We start from the raw sequence: 15013 nt of genomic DNA, 5'->3' as shown, positions 1-15013 counted from the left end.
TATATGTATATATGTTCATATACACGCACACACATGTATAGCACACAATGCAGTCACAATTATGTAGTTACAAAATGGAGCAGTTTAGGCAAATGCTCCATTGAAAAATCTTTTTTAGATTCCACCAAGACCTTGGACCCTGCAACAAATTTGGCATGATAATTTCCACCATGCCAAACTGTGTACAGTTCTGTACAGGACAAAAAAAGTTAAGAGGAGAGTTGAAAAAGGTAAATATTCTAAATCCAATAAATGTCATTGCTAGCTGACCCTTTGAGAGAACAGCTTGGACAATCCCTTACTCGTATAAGAAGAATGTGTTTTCTAAAATTCCATATTCAGCATAATCAAGCATTACTTTTTATTTCACTGCAGGCAACTAAACGGTATGATCCAATATTTTACTTACTATTGCCAATACCATTTGTCTGTTTGAAATCAATCTTTTCAAGTTTATTACCCCAAAGTAAGTATGTAAAATAAGAAAATACATAAAAGGTAACCTGTAATATGGTCCACTGGCTATAGAGGAGTTCTGGTGACGTCATATACGAAGAAGGGAGGGAGGGCAAATGCTCTGCAAACACCAAACAATGAGTTTGAGTCTAAAATTGGATTGCCACTCCCCACTGGACTGGAAAATATGGTGTCCCTGTTATGTCAAAAGTGCTGTCACTATTTACAAAAAAACAAAAAGGGAATACTTTTATTTTGTAATGGATTGTGAACAGTCGATTTAGGTTTAGGGGATTTTGAAAGCGCATAGCTACCCTTGGGCATCCCAGCGCTGAGGTGCGATAGTACAGCCAGTTGTTTGCGCATGAATTTAGGGGAAAAGCCATGTTTTGAGTCTTTTTTTGAAGGACGCTTTGTTTTAAATCAGTCGGAGTTTCGGATCCATACTGTTCCACAGTTTAGGTACCAGGTGGGCGAAAGGCATTCCACCCCACCTGGCTCTCTTGAAGCTGGTGGGATTCATGAGAAAGTTAGAGCTTGACCTGAGGTGGCGAAGGGGAGAATAATGTGAGACCAACTTTTGTATCAAGGTGGGGCATCTCCCATACATGGCTCTGTGAGCCAAGCTTATGGACTTAAATTTGATCCTGGCTTGGACCGGGAGCCAATGAAGCTCCCTCAAGGAGGATCTGGCTGATTGATGTCTGGGTATATTCAACAGCAGCCATGCAGCTGCATTCTGTACGACTTGGAGTCTGTTCGTAACGTATTTAAGAGAGCCAACTGTCAGATGAGGTCTTAGGCACTTGTAAATGGTGATGTGGATATACACGGTCTGCAGATCTAGCCAATAACCTTGAAAAGTGGTTGTGATTTGAAAAATATGTTTACTCTGTGTAGGTGCAGAAAAGGGATGTGAAGGGAGTGTGGGGTAGTTTGGAGGAGTGAAAGAAAGGATGAGAGATAGACTGCTTTGCAAATTGTGCATTGTAAATATTCATATATGTAAAGAATAATTGGTGGCCTTTATTAATCCTGGCAAAAACAGAGTTAATTTGGCATTGATGATAAACTTAAAGAAACAGTCATTTCAAAACCCAGAGGCCAACATGATTAGGATGCTGTAAAGAAGAGATTAACGGTTTTGCTTTGGATGGGGGCAGAGTGCAAGGGATGAGATTGGCTTTGTAGACCATTCACCATTGCTAGAAGCCAACTAGATAAAATGTGCTGGGACAAAGACAATACTAAAAAACATGGTGCCTTTGAAATCATCTGTCACTTACCCTTTCACCAGTGTAAAGTATTAAGCTGTTGTTCAGCCTCATCATTGCTTCTGTGGTGGGCCAACGTGGCTGTTGAAGAGGTAAGAAATAGCATGAGGCAAAAAATACTCCAAAGCCCACTTCCATTATCCACACAACACCATTTTAAAAACCCTCATCAAAGTGTTTAGCACCACCCACATTTAAGAAGGTGAGTTTATCTACCTGATGCAATCTCATAAATTGCATGAAAAGCATGTAAATGTAGAAATATGGATGTGGTTAAAACTAGCGAGCCAAAAAATATCCAATGTGTCTGAAGATCTATACCTGTTGAATTTAATTAAACTTTATTTTTAGGGTGTGTAGGTGAGGGAGGAAGTGCCAGAGAATGAAATGGGGAAGCTAAAAGTAGAGTGATGTCTAATCCAGACATATGGGGAACGAAGAGGAAAGGGGAAAGAATTTGCCAGAAAAGTGGCATAGTGGAATAGTGAAGTGGGCTTAATGACAGTGCAACAAGTGAAGATAGTCTAAGGTTTAGAGGTATTATTGTTTGGTGAGAATGCTAGGAACAGCTTTGTTTAGAAGAAGGTCAAGTTAGTTATGGATTGGGAGTAGGGTGTGTGAAATAACATTTATAGTGGATCCATTGTTAAAGAACATGCATGGAGGGCAAATGAAACACCCAAATACCTGGCTCCTATTCCTCCATTAAAATAATTTTTCACTTACCCATACTCTTCCAGCAATATGAAGTGGGATGCGCAGAATCAATGGAAAATTCCTCTGTCCCATGCGGTGTCTTGAAAGGCATACAGGAAGCTGTAAAGAATCCAAAAAGGACTTCAGCAAAGATTACGGCCAACTCCAGCCTCCACTAATGAGGCTCACGTTCCTTCTCAGCCTACTACTTTGTATTTGAGGATATCAAAATAATAATATTTTCCTACCATTTTATAACAGAAACATGCTTGAATATATATATAGTATGTGTATATCATCAAGTTATACACACACACACATACACACATATATATGTATATATACATTTATATATAGAAATATTTTGAAATATATGTATTTATGCCTTGGTACATGCGGATGCAGCGGCTAGCCAAATATTCACTCAGTATGGCCCTTTCTTTTGAGTTGTGTATCCTTCTGTTCAAAAGACATTTTTTGAAAACGTCCCTGGGAAATATTGAAGTCCACATAAACGTTTTTAGTTTTGCAGATTTTGATGAGTCGACATCGCGTCGGGGGAACGTCAGAGGTAGTGAGCTACAGAAGCTCACTGAATCCCATGTCAGGTGTTCTCTTGCACCTGAATGTGTATTCAGAATTTGTGAAGTTAAAACAGTTACTAAAGTCCTCTGAATATGATAATGTAAGAGTTTTCAAAAGTCCACAGACTAGATATACACTGCATGGTGTGTGCATGTGTTTTTTTTTCCCTAAGATGTCTCTAGCATTCCTCTAAGACCTTGGTAGACCAGCAACATCTTATGAAGCTTGCTGGATTCCACAAGCTCCTTGAGTGACTGGGCCTAAGTCAGCAGAGATGGAGGAGGCTTCTTATGTACCAAGGAATAGTTACTATGCATTAAAAGTTACTCTAGCAGAGTGGTTCCATTTATTATGGCAGCTTTGGGTGCTCAGCTTCAACAATGCAATCTTGATTCTCGACCTTCCTACCAATCGAGTCTGTGACACATTTCAGGTCTGTCAATACCATGTCCTGGTCTTATCATTAAGGAGTACAAAGATTAAAGTGAAGTCAGTAGATCATGGTAAGAGTGAGGAAAGAGTTTGGTGGCTCTGGCAGAGGGTATCGAATTAACTGCAGATATTTCTGAAAAAGTTGTATTCCAAATCTTGTATCATAAAAGGCATCATAATTCTCCTAGACTTCTTTTTAAAATACATGTAAAGGACACCATGCTTCTACTTGTGAATGACATTAAGATGGGTGCTACCATTAAATATGCATTTACAAAACCGGGGAAAGTCTTATTTACTTTTGCACAGTTGAAGTTTGTACAAGCCATCAGTCTGGGTCTACTTCATTAAGAGAAAGTTTGCTTTCAGGTGGTGATGAGATAAACAGTTTCAAAGGTTTGCGTGGAATTTATAATTTATCCAGAAGATCCTGGTGTCTTTTATATTTAGAGTTTGAATGGCTAGTTCAGCTGGTAATGTTGGAATCAAAAAAGAAAGAAACAGCACTGATTCACATAAAATCTTCCTCATACATTTTGGCTATGTGTATATGGTAGTATTGTATAAACTACGCTGTCTTGAGAAACATACATTGTAAACAGTCATCTATTTAAAGAATAAATGCGTAGCCTTTATTAACCTTGATGAAACAGCATTCATTTGAAGTCAACAAACCTTCGGAAACATTATTGTCAAAACTCAAAGAACATAATAATGTAATCACTGTTGGGTAAAATCCTTTGAAGGGTGAGGCAGTAAGATAAGACAATGTATGATAGAGCAGATTGTTTAGCCAGTTATAGAGAGGGACAGGTGGCAAGAAATGACTGTTTTTTTTACTACGTATTCATAGAAACCAAAAAATAAAATGTTCTGAGGCAAAGGAAATACTCAAAAACATGGTGAAGGAAATGTCTAAACACATTGTGGCCTTTGGTGCCCCGTCTTACCCTTTCGCCAGAATAAGGTAGGAGGCTTCGGCTCCCTCTAATTATTGTGTCTGCCGGGAACCACTGTGGCTGCTGTAAAGGTAAAAATTGCTTTAGGCAAAACATACTTTAAGGCCAACTTTCACTTTCCACACCAAACTCCACCTCCATGACTACAATGAAAGACTCTCATCAAACTTTTCATTGGCACCGAGGTTTAAGTAGGACCATGATCACACACAGTTTGTTGCCAGCAACCTTGTTTCTAGTAAATCATGCGAAGTAGGAGATGACAATATTATTTTGCTGTAAAGTCATATCTTTAGCCATGGTACCCTTAAGGGTTTAAAGGCTTTAAAGATATGTGTCAGAGCAGTGTATTTGGCTAGTTTGCCTATAAACATTCCATGAGTATAAATAGACTGCATGAAGCATTTTTCTGGCAGACAAATAATACACGCAAATATGTTTAAAGAGAAAACAGCAAGGATGCATGTTCACCTTGTTAGGATGTAAGGGAGTGGACAAGTTCATAGCCAATGGAAAGAGGTGAATCTTAGTAAAATATACTAATTCAAAACAACAAACGTAAACTCATAAGATTAATGAAAGTTACATAATTTTGCAGAGAAAGGTGAGGATTATCGTTACATGTGCAAGTGATGTTTTCCTAAACATCAGCCTGCCTATGCAGTCTGTGCTATTTATTGGTACTACACTGATACATCCTTATTATTTTGTGTAATTGCACTCTGATCTCACTGCCCATAGGCATGTGTTCACTAATGATGAAGAGTGTCCTGAGAGTTCTCATCTAGAGCTGATTGTAAGGTATTATCCACTATTGCCAACTGCAAAGTGTGTTATGATTAGTTAATACCATGTGCTGAGAGCATAACCCATTAATTGACTACCATGTATGTGAGTGGACATGACAAGAAGAACAGGCAATTAAGAGCTTTTTCTACTGAGCATGTGGAAAATACATCTATTAACACCCCTATAGGAAGGCCAAAAAGCCGATTGCAACTGCTGGCTTCCAGACCTTCATTGAACCTGGAACACAGGTAAATAAGAATACTTAGTGTGATCATTCTACTGCCTTGGACTAGCTGAGCCAGTTTCACGATTCCAGAGATCATTCTAATAAGTATAATAATCAAAAAATGGCCATACTTTGGAACAATATCTGAATATGAAAATCTTGAGCATTTGATACCACACATAGAAAATGTATTTTTGGTAAGTTTAATATCTATGAACTCTCTTTCACTGAATATACTAAGGAATAAAAACAACCAACATTCATACAGGGTGCACAAAAAGCTCTACTTCTATGTTCCTTTAATTAGCTAGAAATAGATTCCCTTCAAATGTGTTGCCATGAACAACAATCATTCACTCAATTCTGCCTCTCAGCATCAATCAATCAGTAGATTTGTATAGCACTTCATGTCACACGTGAAGGTTTACAGGCGATGGCAGAGTCCAGTTGATAAGCCTAACATCTAAGTCTTCCGGGACTTTCAGAACTCTGGAAGAGATGGGGGTGTACGGAGATAAAGGGGTAGCTCATTCCATGTTTTTGTTGCTAGGTAGAAGGAACGATCTCTGCATCTGCTATGTCAGATGCGGGGGTGAAGGTTAGAGACGGAAGTGGAGCAGAGATGTATGGTGGGCTGATGCAAGTGCAGTCGATGGTTAAAGTAGGAGGTCCGCAGTTATGTAGGACCTTGTATGCGTGGGCCAGGAGCTTTTCTGTACAGGGAGACACATTCATTTCCCTGAGGTAGGGGGTGATGTGAATTAGTCTAGGGAGTTCCAGGGCGAGTCTGACTGCTGTGTTCTGTATTGTCTGTAGTCGGTTCGTAGGCTTGGTCAGTGGGGGTCTGAGTTAAGAGGGCCGCCAAGATGCGTCCAAGGGAGAGCTTTTGTTTCTGAAGTGCAGTACCTCTGTCTTGTCTGGGTTAAGTTTCAGGCAGTTGTCCCTCATCCAGTTGGCAATGTCTGTAATGCAGATGATTTTCTTTGGTTCGAAGGTGAGGGTAGACTGACTTTTTGCATTCTTCTGGTGAGGAGAGGCGATCCATCTGAGAGCAGCTCCTTGGATGCGTCTGTTGTGCAGCCTTGTGATGAATGTGGGGTGGCAGCCGTATCATAGGCTGCCAAGAGGTCTATGAGAATCAGAGCCACAGTCTCTCCGCAGTCGTGTAGGTCTTAGATGTCATCGGTACCTGCCATGATGACTGTCTTTGTGTTGTGGTTGCTGCGGAATCCAGATTGAGAGGAATCGAGTAGTTCTGTTCCAGTTGTAAGGAGAGTTATTGGTTGATTACTTTTTCTAATACTTTGGCAGGGAATGGGAGCAGGGAGATCGGTTGTCAGTTCTGGAATTCACTGGGATCTGCTAATGGTTTCTTTAGTAGGGGATTGACTTTTGCCTGTTTCCAGTCTTTGAGGCAGGTGGCTGTTGCTATTGAGATGTTGAACAAGGCAATGAGAAGGTGGCTGATTTTATTACAAGACCGGATGCTACCATTTACAATAACCTTTTTTGGCAGCCCCAACATTCAGCCCTTTAAAGAACAATAATACATCATAAAGCAATAGAATGTCCAGACAATATGCATGTCCAGAGTCATCATCCTCTTTTATTTGCTCCTTCATTACAGATAAGTACTCTGTGTTTTGTCCTTGGTAGGTCGCTCCCCACACTGCACAGCACTGCCTGTGTGCCCTTGCCTTAGCCCAGCTGCCGCTGTCTGGGATTCGAGGCCCTCCCTGCTCTTGCCCCTGTTTCTGGTATTTTTATTTTCATTGTAAATTGTATTATTTGTCAGCTCACTGTGTGTTTTTGCCCTTGTGCCCCCTTCCCAGCTGTGCCATTACTGTGTCCCTTTTCCTTTCGGTATCCCTGCTGTTCTGCCCCCCAGTTCCTGCCGCTGCGTCCCCTGCGCCCCCACTCCCCTGCTCTCCCATTCGCCCGCTCCCACCTCCCAGCTGCTCCTCCCTCCCACCTCTCCTTCCAAAGGCAAGCCCATCTGCACCCGTCCATGCCTGGACCGCGCTCAGCACCTGAACCCCTGGCCCCCGCGAGCCCCAACACCGATACGACGCCAACCCCATCCACGCACTCAACACCGGACAAGAACTCACATACTGCCTGGCCACCCCAAAGCGCATCCAAGGGCCCTTTTCCTGCCAGAACTGCAGCTTCACCAGCACACGACCCGCCAGCCCACCCACCAGGAAAGAACCCAACTACCTCAGATGCATTCTTCTCAACACTAGCTCCGCACGCAAACACGCCGTAGTACTCTGGGACCTTCTCTACTCAACCTCCCCAGACGTCACCTTCCTGACAGAGACCTGGCTGAACCCCTACTCTGCACCCGACATCGCTATAGCTATCCCGGACGGCTATAAAATTTCCCGCAGGGACCGCACCAACGGAGTAGGAGTAGTAATCGCCATTGTCCACAGGAACACCCTCAGAGCCTAGACCAGCACCGACGACACCCTCAACATCGCCGAACACCTACACTTCCAGATCCACACCGACCCCAACACCACCCTCAGAGGAACCCTCATCTACAGACCCCCTGGACCCCGACCACAGTTCAGCGACTCCATCTCCGACTTCATCAGCTCACACGCGCTCGCCTCCATAGACTACATCCTCCTTGAGGACCTGAACTTCTACCTCGAGAACAACGACAACAACTCCACCACCCTGATCGACAACCTAGCCAAACTCGGACTCAGACAACTCATCACTACACCCACTCACTCCGCCGGCCACACGCTTGACCCCATCTTCACCACAAGCCCCCACGTCTCCTTCAACCACACCACCGAACTCCACTGGACCGGCCATCACTGCATCCACTTAACCTTCCGGAAACCCACCATGCACCACCTCACCCAACTGATTCCTCGCCGCTGCTGGAACAAAGTCACCGAAGACCAGCTAACCACCACCCTTGCCCACAGCTTACCCACCGACCCCACCGACGCCGACATCGCCGCCCACATTCTCAGACAGTGGATCGACGACTGAGCCATCACCCTCGCCCCGGTCAAGAAATCCTCCAACAGTCACACCAGTAAGAAAGCAAGCTGGTTCACTGAAGACCTCCAGGCCTCCAAGCAAACCAGCCGAAAGCTGGAGAAGAAGTGGCTCCGTGAACGAACACCGGACAGCTACGCAGTCCACAAGAACGCCACCCGCAGACACCATCACCTCATCAGATCCGCCAAAAGGGCCTCCTTCAAAGACCACCTAGACAACAACAACAGACAACAGCAAGAGAGCCAGCTGGTTCACTGAAGACCTCCAGGCCTCCAAGCAAACCAGCCGAAAGTTGGAGAAAAAGTGGCTCCATGTACGAACACCGGACAGCTACGCAGTCCACAAGAACGCCACCCGCGGACACCATCACCTCATCAGATCCGCCAAAAGGGCCTCCTTCAAAGACCGCCTAGACAACAACGCACACAACAGCAAAGAGCTCTTCAACATCGTGAAGGAACTCTCCAACCCCAGCTCCAACACCAACACCAACGACATCCCACCTTCGCAAAACCTGTGCGACTCGCTCGCCACCTTCTTCCATCGCAAGATCGCAGACATCCACGACAGCTTCAATGCCATGACCGCCCCGACAACCACTGATACCGCCGCCCCCACGACCACAATTTGCACCAATTGCCTGCTCTCCTGGACAACATCAATGACAATGACACCATCAAGATCATGAACACTGTCCACTCCAGATCTCCGTCAGACCCATGCCCACACCACATCTTCAACAGAGCCAGCACCAACATCGCAACCCACCTCCGGAAAGCCATCAACATCTCCTTCGAGACAGCAACCATGGCCCTCATCTCCTGGACCTGTCAACCGCATTCGACACTGTCTGCCACTGCACACTACGAACATGCCTCCACGACGCCGGGATCCAAGAGAAGGCCCTGGACTGGACCACCTCCTTCCTCTCCAGTAGAACACAGAGCGCCCCCCACACCTCCCTTCGGCTCCAAAGCCTCCGAGATCATCTGCGGCGTACCCCAGGGCTCATCCCCCTTCCCTACGCTGTTCAAAATCTACATGGCACCTCTAGCCCACGTCGTCCGACTGCACGACCTCCACATCATCTCCAACGACGACGACACCCAGCTGATCCTCTCTATCACCAAGGACCCCCACACCGCCAAAACCAACCTCCACGAAGGAATGAAGGCCGTTGCCGAATAGAGAAGGAACAGCCGACTGAAACTGAACTCGGACAAGACGTAGGTCCTCATCCTCGGATCCACCTCTTCAGCCTGGAACGGCTCCTGGTGGCCAACCGCTTTGGGAACAGCTCCAACACCCACCGCCGCGAACACAACACGGGGGTCATCCTCGACTCCACCCTCTCCATGACCAAGCAGATCAATGCTGTTTCTTCCTCCTGCTTCAACACCCTCTGCATGCTTCGCAAGGTCTACAAGTGAATCCCCACTGAATTGAGAAGAACGGTCACCCAGGCCCTCATCAGCAGCAGGTTGGACTACCGAAACGCCCTCTACGCAGGAGCCTCGGCCAGACTCCTGAAACGGCTCCAACGCATCCAGAAAGCCTCTGCACGCCTGGTCCTTGACATCACTCGCCACAGCCACGTCACATCCCACCTGAGAGACCTGCACTGGCTCCCTGTCAACAATAGGATAACCTTCAAGCTCCTCATCCACACACACAAGGCACTCCACAACACCAGACCAGAGTACCTCAGCAGCCGACTCCGCTTCTACACCGCCAGCTCCTCTCCGCTGACCTCGCCCTCGCCACAGTCCCCCGCATCTGAAGAGCGACCTCAGGTGGCAAATCATTCACCCACCATGCCGACAAGACCTGGAACACACTACCCACTCTCCTACGGCAGATCCAAGACCTGCTAACCTTCAGAAGACTCCTCAAGATCTGGCTTTTCAAGCAGTAGCAGCATTTCCCTCCCCAGCGCCTTGAGACCCTCACAGGTAAGTAGTGCGCTTTACAAATACCATGATTGATTGATTGTTGCTATGTATTGATTGCTGTTAAAGATCATATCTAGTCTTTAGTCATAGCTTGGGACTGCCCTTCCAATTTATAGTTTAGCCTGGTAAGATTTTAGGGAACTTAGTTTAACCTCTGTGTAATATTGTGTCAATAGTTGTTTGACTTGTGTCAATTCCTGCTCGAAAGATCGCTGACCATTTGGCTGAGTATATTCGTCGTGTAACACGAGGGCCCAGCATGCATTATCCGGCCTCTTGGTCCCTGATCGGCTTCTTCGCCAATGGTCAGACTGCTTCTATTTCAGTGCCGGCTTTCGAGCTGTAACACCACTTGCTCCTCAGTGCGGTTAATGGCCCACAGCAATTCACACTGTCATTTTTCCCTGCTTTGGGAGGGGGGGCGATTGCAGAAGCTTCGGGTCTGAGATCAGGTAAGTATTTGAATGTAAAAGATGACTAGAAAACCTCAATTGGAGATTTCAGGCAGGTTGCCTGGCAGTGTTGGTGGAGGACAAGTGCAACTCTTACAACCTAAGATCTAAGCTATTCTGGACTGGAAGGGTCCAACAACCTAGAACAAAGTCAAGGCATTCCTTGGCTCGACTGTGTATCATAGGAGGTTTTTGAAAGGGTATGGATTCATTTTGGCACCACTCACAGAACTCGCCTTCTAGAAAATTCCCCAGAAAGTAAACTCGACAGTTATGTCAAAACGCTTTTGACACCCTGAAAGAGGCAATGTGCTCAGCACCAATTCTCAAAGCTCCAGACTACACCAAGCAGTTCATTGTGCAGACTGATGCCTCTGAGCTAGGGATAGGAGCAGTTCTATCCCAGACCAATGATGATGGCCAAGACCAGCCTGTTGCTTTTATTAGCAGGAGGTTACTCATCAAGGAGCAGCTTTGAAGTGTCATTGAGAAGGAGGCCTATGCTCTGGTTTAGTACCTAAAGAAGTTGAGACCATACCTGTTTGGATCTCACTACACAGTTCAAACTGACCACAGACCTCTCAAATGAATAATGCAAATGAAAGATGAGAATCCCAAACTTTTGAGGTGGTCCATCTTCCTACAGGGAACAGACTTTACAGTTGAACACTGACCTGGGACTGCCCATTCCAATGCAGATGGACTTTCCAGGTTCTTCCACTTATGAAATTAAAATAAAATTTATAAAGCGACACAATTTCCTAGGGCTACCTAGGCACTAGCAGACACAGACAGGATAAAAATCTGGAAGACATCAAAATTATTTTCTAAATAGCCAAGTTTTTAGATTCTGCCTGAATGCCAGTAGATCTGTCTTAATAGTTTAGTCGGGAGTGAGTTCCACAGCCTTATTGTGCATGAGACGAATCTGCTACCATCCCAGTGGGCTTTTTTAAATCTGTGGATTACAAGGTTTCTACTGGTGGATGAGCATAGGGAGCGTGCTGGGATATAGCGTTGAAAACGCTGTATCAAATATTGAGGGCCTACACCTTGTTGTGAATTGAAGGCAATACAGAGTGTCTTAAACTCGATTGGTTTACCTATTAGGAGCCAGTCTAATTGGATCAATGCTTGAGATGTAGCCGTGCTGTGGCATTCTGCAGCGTTTGTAACTTATGTAAAAATTGATTTTGAATAATAATAAAAAGCTTGTTGCAGTAGTCTACTTTGGATGAAATAAGAGTTGTAACGAACATCTTTTGAAAGCTCAATGGAATGAAAGGCAACACTTTCCTTAGAGTTTTCAAAATGAAAAAAGACAAGGAAGTAATGTGATTAATTTGTCCTTCAAAAGATAGCTAAGTTTCAATAATTACTCCAAGGTTTTTTACTTTACCACTGGGGATCCTGGGGCCATCAGGCGTTCGACGAAAAAGAGGGGTTATTACCAAACAACAGGATACCAGTCTTTGAGGAATTTAATTTTAGGCACTTGCTGCTCATCCACTTCCTGATATGAAGCATACAGTTGTGAAACTGAACTGCTGTGGCTTCAGGATTATCAGTGACAGATACAACAATCTGTGTGTCATCTGCATGTGAAACCAGAGAGAAACCAAATGAGCTGATTGGAGTTGCAAGTGGGGTAACATAGACTTTAAATAGAGTGGGGCTCAGGGGTTAGGCCTGAGGGACCCCACAGGGCAAAGAGATGGTTGATGAGTTAAAATCACAGTGAGAGACTGTCTGGATACGGTCAGCCAGAAAAGAGGTGATGAACTTGAATGCATTGTCTTTGATCCTAATTGATTCAAGGTGATCAATTAAAATAGGGATTAACCTTATCATATGCGGCTGAAAGATCCAAGAGGAGCAGAGCCGCATTTCCTCCACTATGTATCATCTGCCTGATTTCTTCCGTGGCTGAAATCAACACCAGTTCGGTTCTATGATAACTACGAAATCCGAACTGTGTGATATCAAGACTCTTTGTTTTGTCTAAAAAGGCAGTTAATTCCTGGTTGACGATTTTTTTTTTCCAATTTGGCAGGTAAAGGTAATCGAGTAATTGGTCGATAATTGTTGGGGTCAGCAGTATCTAAGATATTTTTTTTAATAAAGGAAGAATACTATTCTTCCTTTATTAGACCCTATCTTCCAGTCTATTGGAAAATATCCTGCTTCAAAGAGGTTGTTTAACATGGCCGTGAGGTGTGAGCTATCACCCCTGGGACCAAGTGAAGTATCTTGGCCGGATATGGGTCCTGTGGTGAGCCCAATTTAATCTGCATCAGTGTCTTTTGTGTCTGATCCACCGTCAGAGACCCAAAATGGGATAGGGTACTCACAGTATGCTCGTCCTTCGCTGGTCTGTTTAAATTGACAGTTTGACTATTATCTAGAAAAGACCTATAGAGAGATTTAACTTTGTCTTGGAAGTGAAGTGCTAGTTTGTTACAGAATTGTTGATTATTATTAGGATTCTTTGGATCTGGAAGTTTTTTAACTGTTTGAGAATAAATCCTTAGAGGAGTTCACATTTCCTTCTATTTTTGCTTCAAAGAATTTCTTTTTCTCAATTAGAATCATTTTTTTGTAGATCTGTAAATTGACTTTATATCTCTCTTTATCTTCTGGTGTATACTCAAGTCTCCATTTATGTTCTGATCGCTTACTTTCCTGCTTTTTCCATCTAGTATCTCCGGTAAACCAGGGTTCAGAGGGATTAGTCTTATGGCTATGAAGGTTCTTTGCTGGAGCTAACTGAGTTAGTGATACGTCCAGCCATTGATGATAGGCTGACCAATGGAGTTTAATGAATAAGAGCTGAATTAAACTGACCAGCATCAATAGTACTCCATAGGCGTCGAGTAGAACTTCCAATTTGTGGGCATTATTTTTTTTGCCTCAGATAGGCCATTTAGCTCAAACATGCTCACCTTATGGTCAGCCCATGTCAAGGGAAGGGAAGATGTCCAGATGAGCTGTGGATTGTCCATGACAATGCCATCAAGAAGATGCCCAGCTTTGTGTGAGGAGCCCTGGACAATTTGTGTTAGTACTGCACCATCCATATTAACCATTAAGTTCAGAGACTCTGAATCAAACGGGTTTTCCATATGGAAAGTAAAATCGCCTAGAATAGTAAAATCTTTGGCGTCAGCTTTTAATTCTAGGAGACTACCAATTGATTTTGTAAAGGCTGTTCTAGACCCAGGTGGTCGATAACTGAGAAGTCCATTGAAAGAATAGTGACCGTTAAGTTCAATTTTAGAATGTATAGATTCACAGAGTGACCTATGAGGAATGATATTGAAAATAGTTTTCAATTATCTCTGGATATGATTGGAAGCCCTCCGCCCTTTTTTAGTGGGCCGTCATGTCTAAATATTCTGAACCCCGTGGGTAATGCAGATATTCGGTCTCATCAGATGATAAATCTGCCCAGGTTTCAGTGATAAAGGCCAGATCAATATTCTGACTCTCCATAAAGACCGCGAAATTTAGTGCATGCCTAACAAGCAATCTGGTATTGCTAAGGGTACAACTACAACTTATTTTAAATTGTTTAGAGGGTGCCTCTGGCAATTTAGTAGAAGCTAAAGAGGTACAATGAAAGTTAGTGAGGAAGAAATCGCAAACCAAGCATTTTGGGCCACTTGTGCAGCAGTGAGGGTCTAACTGAAGACCCAGGCAATGCCTACATAAGGCATTGATAAGAAAACAGGGAATCCCTAGAATAGATAATAGGTCCCTTAATTTCTGAGGCCAAACTAACAGGGGGCTGGCGCTGAGTGCAGTCCGAGCTTGGGTGGGTGCAGATGGGCTTACCTACGGCACACCAGTAGCGCGCCAGCTGCGCGCCTGGCCCTGCATCTGCTTAAGAAGCCCCCAGGTACGGGAAATATAAAAATGCTAGACCGTCACCCACCCAAAATAGCTGCCAGCAAAGGAACAAAGAGAAGAGAAAAAGGAACTCTCTCTGTAAAAACGGAAGAACCCGCGGCGAACCAGAGAGTCAGGCAGAAAATATAGGAGGTATGATGCTCCCTAGTTGCGGTGGGAGCGAGTATCAAGAGCAACAACCAACCCCCAATCATAGTTTTAAAAAGTTAAAAAGTGCACAGGAATGAAATATACTTTACAAATATTTAAGCGTGAA

The 15013-nt window shown here is 44.2% G+C and overlaps 1 protein-coding gene across 1 annotated transcript in view; it reads right to left on the bottom strand.

Moving 5' to 3' along the window:
* LOC147708716 (uncharacterized) overlaps window positions 1-15013 on the bottom strand; it is a 295811-nt gene that overhangs the window by 173050 nt on the left and 107748 nt on the right. Inside the window, exons 11-12 of the mRNA XM_086927368.1 lie at window positions 4394-4465; window positions 2453-2546 (exon numbers count right to left, since the gene is read on the bottom strand). Coding sequence (XP_086783494.1) covers window positions 2453-2546; window positions 4394-4465 — 166 coding nt within the window. The remainder of the gene's footprint in view (window positions 1-2452; window positions 2547-4393; window positions 4466-15013) is intronic.

This window comes from Lissotriton vulgaris, chromosome 6 (genome assembly GCF_964263255.1).
Source record: "Lissotriton vulgaris chromosome 6, aLisVul1.2, whole genome shotgun sequence".
NCBI classification, from domain to species: Eukaryota; Metazoa; Chordata; class Amphibia; order Caudata; family Salamandridae; genus Lissotriton; species Lissotriton vulgaris.
Note: the sequence above shows the minus strand (reverse complement) of the source record. Positions and strands in the feature narration are given on the sequence as shown.